Genomic DNA, 17,211 nt, shown 5'->3' on the forward strand with positions numbered 1-17,211 from the left:
TGTAGCAGCTATTTTGATAATCAATGAATAATTGAAAAATGATGTTTCTCAAATGTGAGAATTAGCATCGAGAGAGAAAATAAGTGTTCTGATGATGGATGAATCGTGGCAGTCGTCGTTCTGCTGTCTCAGTTTGATGGTGCACTGAGTGTCTTTGGGGGTTCTGGACCAAACGCCGAAGACGTCACTGCAGGTCCTGTGAAGTTGTGATCAGCTCAGATGATTCAGAATGAATCACTCTGTGACTGAGCCGGCGCCTCCTCGCTGCTCTGTTAGAGCCACGTTTATCAGCAGGCCGATAAGACCGGCCTCGCTCCTCCATCACCTGACTCCGCCTGAACCTCCACACGTCTCTGAGCTTCACCCCCGGCGCTCGACGGGAATGTAAACAACACGTTAACCCGTCTGAGATCGTCTTTACGCTGCAGAGGTGAAGATAAAGCTCGTGAAGCTGTTTTAACACCAACAGTTCAGGAGCCTTCTGGTGAAAACTTGTAAAACTCTAATGAAGTGTCCCTTGAAGCAGCGGTTACATGTAGATTATTGATATATTTGGATTTTAGATCAGTCGAAACCTTTTAGTGTGAAGAAGAACACTATGTTTTCTCAGAAGAAGCCATATTAGTGTCTGATACACACCTGTTGTTCAGATTGTATCATGAAGTTACTGTAGTCTATTGACTTGTCACACTGTATGAGTGTTAACGCGCCGCTTCAGCTCGGTTTTCTTGATTTCTTGATTGTGTTTTGGGCTCTGAGTGCTGCCATAACACAGGTGACCTACACTCAATGCTGCGCCTGAACGCCTCAGGACGGAGGACTGACGCAGCTGCTTTAACTGCGTCCGTCCAGAATGTAATGGTGAGATTCCTGCAGATTCACCCCCTTAAACACTGATCGTACCAGACTCCTTTTATCTTTTGAAGGATTCTCTGTCCCACCTTCGATGTGTCTCAAACTGACCAAAGTCTCAGGAAGAAGCGGTTGCTTGCTAACAAAGCCAAGAGGAAGTGTCTCTGCCTGTTCACAGGTGGTCTTTTACAGTTGGTCTTTGTTTGCTGAAGACGTTGAACAGTGTCTGACTCTCTCGAACGAGCCACCGCACTTTGTTTTTACGTAGTTTGATATCTAACATCCACACTGTTTGTCTTGTACAGCCAGTCAACTGATAAAAGCCGTCTGTATTTGCATCTGTGTGATTGTGGTCCAGTTTGGCGCTGAGTCCAGACTTTGGGGGGTTTGGAGCAGCTCTTGTGTCCCTGCAGTTCATCTGCGTCCAATCCTGAGCCGGAGGACAGACCGAGGGGACAGATCCTCCTCCGCCGTCCTCCTCGTCCCAGAGAACTGATAAGACACAAGGAGAGCTAATCTTCATCTCCCTCCGCTGCCGTCACCGTCCTCATTCAGTCAGCAGATAAGAGACAGACATGGACAAACACTTCCACAGCTTCCTGTGTTGCTGTGCCAGGCTCTCTGAAGGCCAGGGGGGGGCGGGGGAGGACGGGGGAGGGAAGAGAGCTGCCGATTGGTGCCCACGTTTCCCTCCGAGACCTCTGAATCTTCAAACAGACCTGCTGCATCAAACAAAGCCACGATCTCACAGAGACACGATCTCTCAGCCGGACCAGCAGCCGGAGCTCCGTTCGATCTGCCCGTCGCTCTCTCTGCTGTTCTCTGTAAAATGTCAGAAAATAGTGAAATCTGCTCATTTTAACGTCCTGTGTAGAGATTTGATCACGTTTGATCAACAGAGCTCTGCTGGTTTGGTCCAAATGTCAGAACCAGTTTGTAATGAAGTGAAATCAGAGACGTTGGAGAAGCTGCAGCCACAGGAGTTGGACACGTGAAGGGGACACAGGTTTTACACTGGTGGTCTCTGTGGTGTTGGACAGCCGGACGAACCAGCGTCACACCGTGTTCATTAAGCAGCTCCACCCGTCTGGTTTCAGTCTCTCCTCCTGATGTTGAAGCAGCTGCAGGGATCTGCTCCCATTCAGTGTCCCTGATGTTGGCGACCAGGTCTGGCTCACAGACCGGGATGTGGTTCGTCCCACGGGTGTTGGATGGGGTTCAGGGTGGGAACATCGTCATGTTGAAATATCGTTACAACGGCGTCTGAAACCACCTCTCTGACGGCAGCATGGGGGGGCAACTTTCTGACAGCCACACTGTGATTGGTCAGGTGTGTGGAGGTGAGAAAGTGGGCGGAGTTTGACCTCCTCTCTCTTTTCACCTGGGCACTTCGACCTTTGAACTACAGCTGAAGTGAAAGTAGTCGAGTTCTCGGCTTAGAGAAGACAGTGATGTGGGGGCGTCCACATGCTTTTGGCCATATATGGAAAGTGTTGCAGCATCATGTGACCTGGCGGAGGTGATGTCGTGGTAACCCTGTAAACTGGAGAAACTGGATTCAGTGTTTCTTTATGAACCCGGCTGCTGTGTTTATGTTTAGACTGCAGGAGTCTGAAGTGGTCTGAGTCTCCGGGACCAGTTTCTGACTGGGTCTGTTGTGGTGCGTTCGGAGGACGGCGGGTTTTCATGAAGGAAACGTATATTTAGCGCAGAGCTGCTGCCCGGCCTCCACACTTCACCACAATGAGAGGAGAGAAGCTGCCGGATCGTCCTGGTTTGTTTGTTTCTTTGTCCCAGAAACAAAAAGATGTGCGAGGCGTTTTCCTGCAGACGCATAATCATACATCTGATACTCACAGCGGGCGTCTAATTTTAGCCGGTAGATTTTTACAACAGATTCTCTTCCAGCCTGAGACTCTGGTCCACGAGCCGGATTCCAACGAGACCTCTCAAATGTGCAGACTCCTGCAAAACCTCTTCCTCCTCCTCCTCCTCCTCCTCCTCCTGCTGCATTCTTGTGGCAGCAGATCCGCGGGACGTTAAACTTTCAGCTGAAATTATAAAAAGAGTCCCTGCAAACGTTGGAGCAGAAACAGACTCCAGGTCTGCTCCGGGCCTCCGGGCCTCTCCGCCGCGCTCCATAAACAGCATTAAAAATAACTTTGAGCAAATGTGCAGCAGGCGGCCGTCAGCTACAATAGTTAGCATCAGAGTTTGATATAAGATCGGTTTTATCACTCAGAGGGGAAGAAGAACTCTTGGAGATGTTTGATATTTGAATCACAGTCCAAGAACGAGAAAGAGTGACAGCGTCCGTCCGCCTCAGCAGCTTCTGGGACGCTGCAGTTACATCCCGAACTTCTAACTGGCCGAGTTTGGAGAAACTCCTAAAACTAGAGTTGGTGTCAGTTTTAACTTCAGGACATTTTAGTATTTCAGCACTGAAAGTTCGTCGTGAGTCTGAGAGAAGTTATCGACCTGTGAACCATCAGATCAGTCCAATAGAAAAAGCTGCCCCTCTTTTCCTAAACCGAACCCAGATTCGAACAGAATCAAGCAGCTTTCTTTACTTTTATGACACAGTTTGACAGGTGAGGAGACAGGAAGTGAAGAGGCTTTTCAAAACAAGGCTTCAGGTTTCAGCCAGGAGGGTTTTTGTTGTCCCCACAGTCTGCGTGTTGTGTTTTAATGAGGAGAGACAGTTTTCTTGCTCCCTGTGTTCACTTTCTGTCTCCGTTTTAATTTTTGTCTTGTGCTGATTTATTCCCATTAATTATAGAATCCAGGTCATTATCAAAGCAGTGCTCCGATCCCCAGAGGGAGAGCCCGCTGTGTTTCCCCGAGATCTTAAATACTTCAAAAGCTCTATTGTGGGGGGGGGGGCAGAGATGTTAAAGATGACACGCTGCCTCGTGCAGCAGCGGTTAAAGGCAGATCAGTGTTGCGCTGTTGTCTGCTGGTCTCCGGTCTGGATCCAGGGTCTGGGATCTCTTCCCGTCCTCCCCTGCAGAGTCTCTGCTGACTGACCCCTGACCTCCTGTGACCTCTGATGGTAAACAGCATCACTGTAGAAACCTGCACATGCTCACATGTCAAGACCTTGTCAGAAACCAGTTTGTGTGTCACATGTTCCTTCTGCAGAAATCCAGCTGTGTTAAAGCAGGTTCCCCTGATCCCTGAATGTGGACTCCAGAAACCAGGTTCCAGCAGTAACCTGACAGTAACTGGGTTAGTAATGGTTAACGTGGTCCGCGTGACGTGCTCGGCTATAGTTGGTGGTTCAGAAGCCATGCTGATCAGGCTCAGGCCAGACCACCACCGTACCAAACAGGGCTCGGACGGACTGTCAGGGAAACTGCACCGCTTCAGAGCCAGAATGCCACAACATGCCGGGGGGTGGGAGTGAAACTGAGGCTGCAGAGGAGAAGAAGAGGACACTTTGTCCGAACGGTGGGAGTCTGTGGTCGAGTCCCGGCTGAAAGACCTGGAGGAGGAGCAGGGAGTCTTTGTCTGGCAGCAGATCAAAGAGCTGCGACTTTTATTCTTCAGGGTCGTCCTGTGACCCAGCCGAGGATGTCAAACCCGGGTCAGAGGCTAACGAAGCTTCCTCAGGAGGTCCAGCAGAGAGGGACGGACGAGGATTTATGATCAGGTGTCTCTGCAGGAGACGTCCAGATATCTCCTCCCCGACACCGGCTGGATTTCCTCCAGTGATACCAGTGGAAAGAGATAGTTCAGGAGCCTGAGGGGACCTGGAGTCTCCGGTCTGCTCCTCCCTGGCTGGGTCACCGTCTCCTGCTGTCTCTGTTGTATCAGTTTGCTGATAATAGTGTCAAGCGTTTCTTCAGAATGGTGTATTTCTACTCTTCAGTACTCTACTCTGCAGGGTGGAGTATCAGAAAACCAGCAGGACCAATTAGATCTGTCAGAATCTGTAGTTCTTAGTCTAATGGTTTATCATATTATTACTAAATACTGAGTTATTTATTTAATGCTGTAGTGGACCAGTTTTTTATGGTAAAATTGGACTAACAGGATTTTGGATTTAAAAATGTCCATGAACTGTTCCACCCCTGAACATGTGGCTCCTTCATCATGGTGTAAATCCATCGTGGTGTTAGATTAGTTATCTGATGACACTGTGTGATGTAGGCTTGTTTGGAAGCAGGAAGAATCAGAGGTTATAGTTCATTTAATTTAGCGTTTCAACCTCAAAATAAAGAAATACAGACCAGGATGTCCCCCTGGACCCTCACTGAAATAAGACCGTGAAGGAGGTTTTAGAAGACTTGGTGGCACTAGAGCCACAGACAGGTCCAGGTCCAGGTCCAGAGCATCACATGATCAGATATTAATGCCCTGTGTTGTTCTGTGTTTTCAGAGTTGCTGGGCTCCACCAAGAGACTCAATGTGAACTACCAGGACTCAGATGGGTAAGTGATGAAGTCAACACTATAAAAAAGACATTTTCTGGACACATTTCTCACAGTGGGGGGTGGGGGGTGGGGGGTGGGTGGGGGGGGGTCCCTCTGCATCTATAAAACAGTTTCCACTCTGCAGTAACTGCTGCTGCTGCAGAGTGGAAACTGGCAGACTGAAGTGTTTTCATCAGCTGAGTCAGCAGACTCAGTGAAGTAGTAGTAGTATCTGGTGTCAAAACATCATTTAAACGTCTCTGTTGAACCCGGAGTCCTCAGTCCTCAGTCCTCAGTCCTCAGTCCTCAGTCACCTCGTCCTCTGGCTCAGTTTCCCCCTCGGAGCTCATTAGCCTGGAAGGAGAAGAGATGAAGAAAAGTTTAGTCTCTCCTCATCAATATTTCTCTTTGTTAAAAGTTTTTATTATCCGACATGAAACCTCTCACTGCTGTTTCCTCTCAGCCGTCCCCCCCGCTGTCTCATGGAGACCCAGAGAGACCCAGAGAGACCCATAGAGACCCAGAGAGACTCAGAGAGACCCAGAGAGACCCAGAGAGACCCATAGAGACCCAGAGAGACCCAGAGAGACCCAGAGAGACTCAGAGAGACCCAGAGAGACCCAGAGAGACTCAGAGAGACCCAGAGAGACCCAGAGAGACTCAGAGAGACTCAGAGAGACCCATAGAGACCCATAGAGACTCAGAGAGACTCATAGAGACTCATAGAGACTCAGAGAGACCCAGAGAGACCCAGAGAGACTCAGAGAGACTCAGAGAGACCCAGAGAGACCCAGAGAGACTCAGAGAGACTCAGAGAGACCCATAGAGACCCATAGAGACTCAGAGAGACTCAGAGAGACTCAGAGAGACCCATAGAGACTCAGAGAGACCCAGAGAGACCCAGAGAGACTCAGGGAGACTCAGAGAGACTAAGAGACTCATAGACTCATAGAGAGAGTCTCTCAGCTGCAGGGTTTCATTCTCTTTTGGAGATATTGATTTCATCTGTCCTCCACTGAGGTCCAGACTGAAATGTCTCATCAGCTGCTGGATGGACTGTGATGATATGTGGTTCAGACCTTCATGGTCCCCTCAGGATGAACTGTAGTAACTCTGGTGATCCTCTGACTCTTCATCAGCGCCACCATCAGGTCAACATGTTCATGTGTCCAACACTTTGGTTTAAACTAAAGACATTCCCATCAGCCTCAGCTGGACTCTGTGTTTACTGCTGATTAGCTAATGTTAGCATGCTAACAGGCTAAACTAACACAGTAAACAAGTCTTCATTTTTCTTTTTTCTCTTTTTTTTAAAGTTATTTTTTACTAGAAACATCAACATGTTAACATTGTTATTGTTAGCATGCTAATATTAGCATTTAGCTGAAGTACACTCTCACACAGCTGCTAGCTGTAGACTCTTAGTCTTGTTTATATTCTGTGACACTTTATATGTAGTATTTTTATATTATTTATATGTTTAGCATTTAATAGATACAAAACCAGACTATCAGCACTGATACAATTATTTTTTGAGACCTTATTTTCCTGTTTTATGACAAAAATGGCGTCTTGCTGCCCCAAATAGTCTCTAGAGCAGCAAATGTGGATTAACAACAAAGGCACTATTTCCATGTTGTTTTCAAAGATTGACGTCTTCAGTAGGAACCAACGGGCTGAGAGCTGAGAGAGTGAGACAGGAAGTGAGACAGGACAGTTTGTGCTTTTCATGGAATTTGAAACACTTTGTCGTAACACAAAAAGGACATAAACAAAATACATTAGCAGTTGTCAGAAGCAGAACGTGTCTCCTGTTCAGCTCAGGACTCATCAGTCTGTGATTTAATGGTCTCCTGCTAAAACAACTCGCGGCCTTTTCAGCTCTAAGTCAACATTGTTGTCGTAACAAAAGCTCAAAGAGGGACGACGAGCTGAGACTCTGAGAGGGCTGTAAAACACAAGAGACAGAGACCGTGGACCAGCACGTCGGCTCAGAGACACCGTCAAGTGTTGGACTCCTTTGTTGGCCCCTCGGAGGGCAGAGGGGGGCCCAGCCAGGTCAAAGGTCAGGGAGCAGAGGGCTGGACCGCGGGTCGATTAGATAGGAGTGTTTACAAAGAGCCTGGATGACTTAATGCAGCAGTGACAGCTGAGGGAGCTGAAAAATGAGTCAGGAAAAAGTTCTCATGGCTGATGATGATGTCAGTGTCGGAGACAGTCGACAGGAAGGAGGACAAACTGGGTTTAGACCTTTACTACATTACTGTGCTACTGAAAATGACCTTTTCATTATCATTACATTCAATAGTGGCACTCGAGTTAGTGGTGTATGTAGCAATAATATAATAATGATATAATAATTCATGTCTGACAGTTAAAGATATCAGATATCGTTTGAATTGTTCCTGTTGGCAGCTCAGTCTCCTCGTTAGCTGCAGTGCTAACGTTACGTCAGCTAACGGTTTGGATCCTGCTCCTGATCTCAGGGGGGACATTTGGACGCTGGGAGGTTGAAGTGACGGGACATGTTGTGTTTTAAGGGGGACGTTGTCGCACTGTGGCTCCAACTCTGTGATATGTTTGGGAACAACATTAGCATGTCTGGGCTGTAATTGGTTCCTCTCAGTGTGTGTGTGTGTGTGTGTGTGTGCGTGTGTGCGTGTGTGTGTGTGTGTGTGTGTGTGTGTGTGTGTGTGTTGGGGCTAATAGCCTCCACAGGGACGTGGATCTCAGGCAGGAAAAGGTTTTTCATTATTCATCAGTGCTGCTGGCGGCTCGTCGGGCGATGGAGCTGCAGTAATCACAGAGCTGCATCTAAACACAACATCCAGTGTTGGTCCGCAGGTCAGCGGCGTCATGCGTTTACGTCAGGTCACGTTGCAGGCGGCCGGTCGGCAGACAGGGCCGGTGTTCTCACGGGGAACTTCACCTCGTGTTGTTGGTTTCTCGACAGATCGAAGGCAGGTTGACGTCGCGCTGCAGCCGAATGTTCAACACGTCTGAGCTTCGCTAAATGATTCATCTGTCAAAGCAGTCGTTGATACATTAATGCACTAATGGTTTCAGCACTGAATAATAAAACAATATTAACAACGTCCGACATTATTCAAATAAAGTTATACAAGTGACAGTTAACAAAACTTATAACCTCTTTGTTTCCTTTCAGCTTCCTTTAAAAACAGTAACTACTGTTGTTAGCATGCTAACACGCTACACTAAGATGGTGAACATGGCTAACTGTATCATTTAACTTGTCACTGTGAGCATGATAGCATTCTGATTTTAGCATTTAGTTCAAAGCATTGTTGTGTCACAGAGCTGCTAGCATGCTAGCTGTTTACAGAGACGTACAGTCACGTTGGTTATTGACCCTCTTTGGTTGAGCTAGTTAGACTTTAACCAGTATAAATACCAAGTATTTACTGTGTAAACTGGTTGAACTACAGAAAACAACAGAGAATCAACAAACAACAACCTGATGATCAAAATGATTTCTAAAGCAGCAGGACGGTGGTGCTAGCTGCTCTGTGAGGCGAAAGTACAAAAGGAAACTAAAAGCATGGTAATGTTCCTCAAAGTGATACTGTTCTTTTATATATATATATATATATATATATATATATATATATATATATATATATGCTCGTATAGAACATTTTCAAACAGAAATGAGCTTTTAGGAACACACAGTATTGATATGATTGATTTCTTTAAAGAATTTTGCGAGACAGAACTGTGTTGAATTGTACGAACTTTACTGCACTTATGTGACTGAAGTCTGGCACAGTTCTGCCATAACTGTCAGTCACTGTGTGTGTGTTTCCATATGCAGACAGAAACGTCTGAGCCCTCTCACTTAGTTAATGCATTCATCTGATCATGAAACTCTCTGGAGGATGCAGTGAGTGTCTTTTGTCGAGCATCTTGTTGACAGGGAGAGAAACACTCTGAATAAGTGAACAAGTAAAACGGTAACTTTCAGAACAGATTCACAGAAGAAGAACAGAGCCGGAGGTTATGTTTAATGAAACAGAAAGGCATCCAGCTCGCCTCGCCAGAACTCTCTGCCTGAACAATAGCTGACATACTTTCCTCCTGGCCCCGATAGTTTTACATTTCGCCAAGATTTCAGCACCGCGGATTAATTACAGCCTCACGGATGATCTGTGGGAGTCTGCAGCCCCCGCCCCCCCCCCCAGGTGTGCCTACAGGCCTGCAGTGTCATGTGGTGAATGGAGGGAAAGTTTATTTTGTTAAGAGAAAGGAAGTGTTTGGACATACAGACGGGCCTGCTCATAAATCAGTGTTATTAAGTGTTTGTGCAGGTCGGAGTTTATCTCTGAGAATATGTGTCTTTATTGACGTGCATGCCAGTGAGTGAGTGTGAGAAACAAACACACAGGGTATAAAGGAGGCTTCTTTTCTGCGTCCCTGTGAGACAAATTAGTATTTGAGTCTGTGCCGACGTCTCCGGCGGCCCGTTGGCTCGGTGCGTGGATGTGTTTCTATGGAGAGCGGAGCTGGAATGGGTCCCTGTGAATCGCTGTGATGGTGGGAGCTCTGGCCTTTTGTCCGGGAGGGGAGACCCGGGCCGCCGCCGGCCGTCACACATCTGAGGACGGGAAGAGAAACGGGACGGCTGCTGTCACAGAAACTCAGGATTCAGTTTGCCAACAGAATCCTCACCTGAAGGCTTGAGATGTTCAATTGAAATCTCCCTCACTGTCAGTTCATGTTTATGGCCCATAACAACTGTGAAGCACCGCTAGAGGAAACAAAATTAACATCTCATTCATTTATTCATGGATCTCTTCTTGCTTTGTGCTCAGACAGAACACATGCAAATATTTCACTTTCACAGTTTTCAGGTTTGACTGTCGGACTGCAGCCAAACTGTAGAGACGTTGTCCACGTGTCCTCACAGAACTAGCATTTCAGTTCCTCGAAAGTGGTGTGAACTTAATTCATTTAGCTTCGAGAGCAACAACCTGATCAGGTTCAGGGTCAGTATGTGCAGGTACAGTATTATAAAGAAACAGTGAAAATACAAATACTAAAAGAAGCTGAAAAAGTTGTAGAAATGGAAGTGTTGAAAGGAGTTTCAGTGTCAGAAGTCATAGAGTTCACAATAAGCTCCTTATTGTCAAAGATTTAAGACACTGAAAGGTAGTGAAACCCGTCACGTGATGTTTTAGTCCGTAAGCTGGTCTGTTTGAAGCTGCTTGGTTCTGAGATCCAGACACAGAAAAGGATTGTGGATCAGTGGACTTTCTGACTCCTGAAATGATATGAACGGCCAGAATCAACCGTTGTCTGCACAATAATGATATTTAATAATAATGTGACTTAATCTGACCAATCAGTCTTCTTTTCAAACCCAGCTGGAGGAGGTCTCTGATCAGCAGTCTGTGTGATCTCTTCTGGTTCTTACTGTAAAATGTTCTCCATGTGCCAACAAGCCCGACCTGCGCTCATAAAGAACTGCTTGTAAACGTTTGTAGTAAAAAACAAATGAACCAAACTGTGAGCTGTGAACACGAACGCACTGTTGTTGTTCTGGTGTTTTAGCTGCAGTCTGTTCAGCTCCGACGTGTTCAGACCACTGAGGGGAAAAGACATAACTCATCTGCACTGAAGTGAGACTGGGAGGGAGCTTTTTAACATCCGGTCTGTGAGGGGTCAGCGAGAGGCCTCCATGGAGGTTCACACTCGTATGCTGGCTGCATATTATTAAAAACCCGAGTGTTCAGTGTTGTCCAGCTCCTCTGAATGTACAGTGAGTTTGTATTAGTGTTACATTTATAATGTAGAGAACAGCTTCTGTAGAATAAGTCTTCATTTAAAGGAGTCTGCTGTCTAATATTCATAGCCATGTACTGTATCTGTACATATGTGTGAACATGCACACCTGGTGACCCGGCCAACAAGATTTAAGACATTGAAATGGAATGAAACCAAACGTAATGACAGTCTGGAGGTGGTCAGACTGTAACCTGGAGAGGGTGTGGTCTGCGGTGGAGAAAAAAGATGGTGTCGTCAGCGTAATAATTTTATTATATTTGCGTGTGAAGCAGGACCTGAAATTGATCCTTGTGGATCACCTTTAATAACAATTCAGAGACCTCGAAAGCTCTGATTTGAACAAAGCCCACGGAGAGCACCTTATTCAGCAAAAGGGCCTCGGACTGACCCTCAAAGAGTGCAACACACTCATTGTCCCGGGGGGGGGGGGGGCGGGGGGGGGCAGAGCAGAGACCTGGAGCTGTTAACAGGTCTGAAGACTGACAGGTGAGCAGGACAGAGGACGGGACAGAGGAGGGATTGTCTCTCCTACCATGGTGGCCTGCAGCCTCAAACAGGAGCCAGCAGAGAGCAGACTGTAGTGTGAGTCAAACTCCTACATTACCCATAATGCAACTTTAGTCAGACCCTCTTAAACTCCACACGTCCGGTTTGTGACGCAGACGTCAGATATTTGTAATCCGACCTTTTAAACATTATGATCCCCAAACTAAGATGTCCCCAGCGTCTCCTGGTGTCAGTATTAAAAACCACGTCACCCAGGTCTACGCCGGCCCCTGTTCCTCCGAGCTGAGTGAACCTGTGAGGACCTGCAGCCGCCTCCTCTGTGATCCATGTGAGAGTCTCCGTCAGCGGCCGAGGTTCACTTTAAAGCGGCTCTCAGTGATCCATCCATTATTGTTGGAGCTGCCCCCGGCGCTGTCTGTTACTGCGCCCACATGACTACCATCGCTCACATTACGCAACAGAAAGAAAGGAAGGAAGAGCAGCACTAACACCCCCCCCCCCCCCCCCCCCCCTGTATTCACTTCTTTGAGCTCCTCTAACGTCTCTGCCTGCTTCACTTACAGACGACCACATGTAGCCTGTAGCTCTGTTTCCTCTCCTGTCGGTGCTCCTCATGGGGGGGGGGGGGGGGCAGGAAATGAAACTAATTGTCTATAAAAGAGTCCCTTAATGAATTTTCTTCATTATGAAATGTTTCCTGAAGCCCAAGATGGCGTCAACACAAAGACATTCACTTTACAATGACATGAAACCCTGGAGAAAACACAGCTACTGATATTAATATTAATATCATATATTTGCATTAATACCAGAGCTCTTTACAGTGCACCTCTCATGTGGTCTGGACCAGCCGGGGATCGAACCGCCCCACTCGAGTTCAATAATGAATGAATTACTGAAAGTGTTGTTGTTGAGTTTTGTCTTAGTTGACTAATTGATTGCTAATTGTTTCATGTACTTGTTATTAATTACAGTTTAATAAATATGTCAGCCGATAAAAACATGCTGTTGGCCGATACGCCGTTATCAGGTTTCTCTCTCAGCTCTCAGTTATCAGTCCGGATCAGTCGTAGTCTGAGGGTTCTCCCACGTTTTGTTTTTGTTGAAAATACGTTAAAAAGAAAACGTCAGAGATCAGCTGACGGACGTAAACGAGGGCTGAGGATCAGTAAAGCTGCGTGGTGAAACGGATCGAGGTCCGCGATCGGTCCACTAACTGGTGCAGCGTGTGATCAGCTGTGTTGCTGGTCTCTGATGATTTATCTGGTTTGAAATACAAGACTGGTCCTCTGAAAAAGAAAACGTGGCGAACATCCACACGGACTGAAAGGGTTAACGGTAAACCCGGGTCCAGGAGCAGATCCTGATGGGTTGGTTGCAGCGGTTCTTGAGGGTGTGACTGATGTGTTCCAGGTGTTGGTCTACCTGTAGCTGCAGGTCGACGTCTGACTCACACAGAAACACAATGATGTGACTCTCCCTCCTGTTCAGACACACACTGAAAACATTTTAGTGAACACCGCAGAGGAAGACTCCGTCTTCTGAAGTAAAAACCTTCAGGCTGAAGAAGACGAGGCTTGACGACTGAGTGAAGTCTGGTCTGTCTGGTCCTGGCTCATCAGAGGAGACTCATGTGGTCTGGGACCTGATGTGGTGCCTTCAGTGCTCCTGAGGGGGCTGTGGTGACACTGTTGACTGAAGCCCCCCCCCCCCCCCTCTCTCTGTGACCTTTGACCTCTCTCGCTCAGGTTTTCGGCCCTGCACCACGCTGCTCTCACAGGGACCACAGAGCTGCTGTCGGCCCTGCTGGAGGCTCAGGCCACCGTGGACGTCAAGGACAGCAACGGTTAGTCGCACACACACACACACACACATCTGGCCCAGGAGTCTAAGGTGTGTCATGGACCTGGTCTAAGAGAAACCGAGACACAACATAACACTCACAGTTTGAATCCAAGTTTATTATGAAGCCGTCAACAAACAAAAGTTCACTGACAAGGTTCGTCTTTATGGTCATTAAAAACACCGTGACATGCAGTTACCCCCCCCCCCCCCCCCCCCCCACGTTACACACAGAAAGGTTATAAACTAATTAATTCAAATATTTAGTAAAGTAGAAGAAAGTCAAATACTAAACGATAGTTTGTCTGTAAGATTTACAGTTAAACACACTCGTCTGCAGCTGAGATCTTCTATAAATTCCTTTTGAAACTGGAGTTACATGACTGTTTGAACACATCTGTCTGTGTTTGTTGGTGGGAAGCCAGTGAGGGAGCACATCTGCAGCACATGTTACAGCCTCATCACTGTGGGGGGGCCGGTCATGAACTGACGGGCAACAACTTTCTGGTTAAATCTTCTTTATTGCTTTGTGTTTTGTGATTAGAGAACAAAGAGTCTTACTTTCAGTTTGTGTAGGTGACGGAGGTCTTACAGCGTGTACATGGAGGTCTACTTTATGTGTAATAAAGTTTATGTATAATAAAGTTTATGTATAATAAATGTACTTTATGAACAGTCTCTCTGTGGCCGCGACAAACTTCATTTAAGTGGTTCATTAAGAGCAAATGTCACTTCCTGTCCAGTCACATGACCTGTGTGTGTGTGTGTGTGTGTGTGTGTGTGTGTGTGTGTATATAGACAGCATCAGCTGGTTCAGATCAAAACAACAGATTAACAGCTGACTCATGCTGCGTTCACTGCAGCTTGTTTACATCTGTGTGTGTGTGTGTGTGTGTGTGTGTGTGTGTGTGTGTGTGTGTGTGTGTGTGTGAGTACACACATCAAATAAAGTCAAAGAATTTATTTATGTATTTTGTTGTCCAAACAGTATTTAACAGATTCATATTATTTATACAAAATATTATCAGCGACCCAGCAGCTCCACCTTTAAAGTGATGAACACATTAATGCATCAATAATAATAATAATAATATACATATATATATATATATACACTGTTGTATTGGTACTTTTACTTCCCCCCCCCAATAAAGAATGGGTGTGTGAATGTGTGCAGGAATGCGTCCGCTGCATTACGCAGCCTGGCAGGGGAAAGCTGAGTCGGTCCTGATGCTGCTTCGCTCCGGAGCATCAGTCAACGGTGTTTCTCTGGACGGACACATCCCTCTGCACCTGGCCGCCCAGTACGGACACTACGAAGTGGTGAGTCATCAATAGATCAATAGATCAGCAGTGGAGGCGGGGGGTTGTTTATTTAACGTCCTCTGACCTCCAGCCGGCGGCACGTTCCTCGTCTTTAATGAGCAAAACCAGGACCAGGTCCGGTATCGAGCACGATACGTGACGGCTAACTCATCAGCGTCATAGTGAATCAGCGACAGCATCAGGACTGATCAGGATCTCGAGAGTCCAGTTTCAGGTCTACCAAGAAAAGCTCTCAGTCTCCCGATTTTAATATAGCGGTCTACATATGACTCTCTGGACCAGGTCCCACTCCTGACATCTTTTGGTGGTATTAGTACTTTTACTGCAGTACAGCATCTGAGTACTTGCAGCTGGATGTGATTGGATTTGTTGGGACTGAGATGGCGATGATGATGGAGGGTGGGGCGGTGTAGATTGGGGGTGATGTTAGGTGGGGGTGTGATTAGTGACCCTGTTTGTGTCGTCCGTCCCAGCGGAGCAGATGTGAGGGGATGTTTTGACTGCAGAGGTTTTATTAGTAATCCTGAGGCTCCTTCTGTTATTGTTCAGTGCAGGATTAACATGAATCCAGCTGAGCCAAACTGTCCCAGTTTAGTCTGTGACCCCCCCCCCCACCCCCCCTGTGGAACACTTTCAGTGATTTAACCTTTGATGTTTACAGATCATTAAGTCTTTATTCAAAATCAAGACCTGAAACGCATCAAAATGTCTTACACACACACACACACACAGCGGAAAGTACCTCATTAGTACTGCACTTAAATACAATGTTGAGGTACTTTTACTTCAGCTTTATACTGTATGTATTCATGTTATATTTGTTTGTAATTATTTTTCAGATCAGGACTTTTAAAATAAAACCTGCTGCATCATCAAACTAACATGTTAGTTTCTCTCCCAAGTTAAAACACAATGTTCCAATCAGTTCTCAGATCAATATATATCTCAGTGCAGATCAATACCTTAATGTCGAGATATATTAATGGAGGTTTGTGGGACTGTTTCAGTCGGAGATGCTGCTGCAGCATCAGTCCAACCCCTGCCTGGTCAACAAGGCCAAGAAAACTCCTCTGGACCTGGCCTGTGAGTTCGGAAGAGTCCAGGTGAGTCTCTTTGTGTGTGTGTGTGTGTGTGTGTGTGTGTGTGTGTGTGTGTGTGTGTGTGTGTGTGTGTGTGTGTGTGTGAGTATTAAACCTGGGACAGGTAAACCGGCCTTTTGTCCCCACAATGTAATGATTAAACTTTAAGCTTGTCTTCAGATCAAGGCAACGTCCTGCTGACTGAAACTACAACACACACACACACACACACACACACACACACACACACACAGGTTTGATTGTGTTGCCATGGCTACTTCTCTATCTCTGTCAGTAAACATCACTGTTATCTCTGTATGGTCTTGGTCTCTTCGTCTCCATGGTGATGTCTCTCCTCACAAACCAATCAGTGTGCGTTCACTAAAGCTGTCGCGAAGTCAAAAGTAAAGAGTCAAGTAAAGTACAAGTACCTCAAATGTGTATTAAGTACAGTACAGTACTTGTGTACTAATGTACTTTTACTTTCACTGGTCGTCTCTTTGTTCTCGACTTGTTTGTTGAATGAGACATGAAAGTGAAGCCTGAAACTTCACTGAGATATCTTTAGAGTGTGTGTGTGTGTGTGTGTGTGTGTGTGTGTGTGTGTGTGTGTGTGTGTGTGTTCAGGCCTCAGCTGCCACTCAGTGATGTCAGGGTGTGTCGACGGCAGCTGCTGTGTTTCCATCCAGCTCTGCTCCTTCAACCCTCACAGCTTTATTTCCAGATTTCATTGAAGGTCGTTACTGAGAACTGAGGAAGGACCCGGTCCAGATACCCGCTGGACCGGGTCCAGATACCCGCTGGGCCCGGTCCAGATACCCGCTGGTCCTGGTCCAGATAGCCGCTGCAGTCTGGTCCAGATACCTGCTGCAGTCTGGTCCAGATACCTGCTGCAGTCTGGTCCAGATACCTGCTGGGCCCGGTCCAGATCATTATAAACATCAGATCTGGATCTGAAACAACACAGAGATCAGTTTCTCTGACATTTCTTTACTAAAAGTGAACTTTAGCTTCCAGCTGTGACTCAGTGTGTCTGCTGTCAAACATCTGGAATCACCTCTGGAGCTCAGGGTCTCTGAGGTGTTCCCTCGTGCTGAGTTTTGGCAGTAGTTACAGCTTATTGTCATCACTGGCTTCATTTTGCCCCCCCCCCCCCCCCCGCCCCCCCTCCAGGTGGCCCAGCTGTTGCTGAGCAGTAACATGGTCGTGGCGTTGTTGGAAGGAGAGAGGAAGGAGCCGACGGACTCGGCCTTCACCACTCCGCTACACCTCGCCGCCCGCAACGGACACAAAGACATCATACGGTGAGACCCCCCCCACCCCCCACCCCCGAGGAGGAAGTCAGTTCATATGAAGTGTCCAGGCCTCTCAGATGGTTCTGGGTTCAG

At 46.9% G+C, this 17,211-nt stretch overlaps 1 protein-coding gene across 1 annotated transcript in view; it reads left to right on the plus strand.

Annotated features, from left to right (window-relative positions):
• LOC139300681 (caskin-2-like) overlaps positions 1-17,211 on the plus strand; it is a 42,509-nt gene that overhangs the window by 9,691 nt on the left and 15,607 nt on the right. Inside the window, exons 2-6 of the mRNA XM_070923846.1 lie at positions 5,234-5,285; positions 13,325-13,422; positions 14,596-14,741; positions 15,752-15,847; positions 16,997-17,127. Coding sequence (XP_070779947.1) covers positions 5,234-5,285; positions 13,325-13,422; positions 14,596-14,741; positions 15,752-15,847; positions 16,997-17,127 — 523 coding nt within the window. The remainder of the gene's footprint in view (positions 1-5,233; positions 5,286-13,324; positions 13,423-14,595; positions 14,742-15,751; positions 15,848-16,996; positions 17,128-17,211) is intronic.

The sequence above is a fragment of the Enoplosus armatus genome, chromosome 17 (genome assembly GCF_043641665.1).
Source record: "Enoplosus armatus isolate fEnoArm2 chromosome 17, fEnoArm2.hap1, whole genome shotgun sequence".
NCBI lineage: Eukaryota > Metazoa > Chordata > Actinopteri > Centrarchiformes > Enoplosidae > Enoplosus > Enoplosus armatus.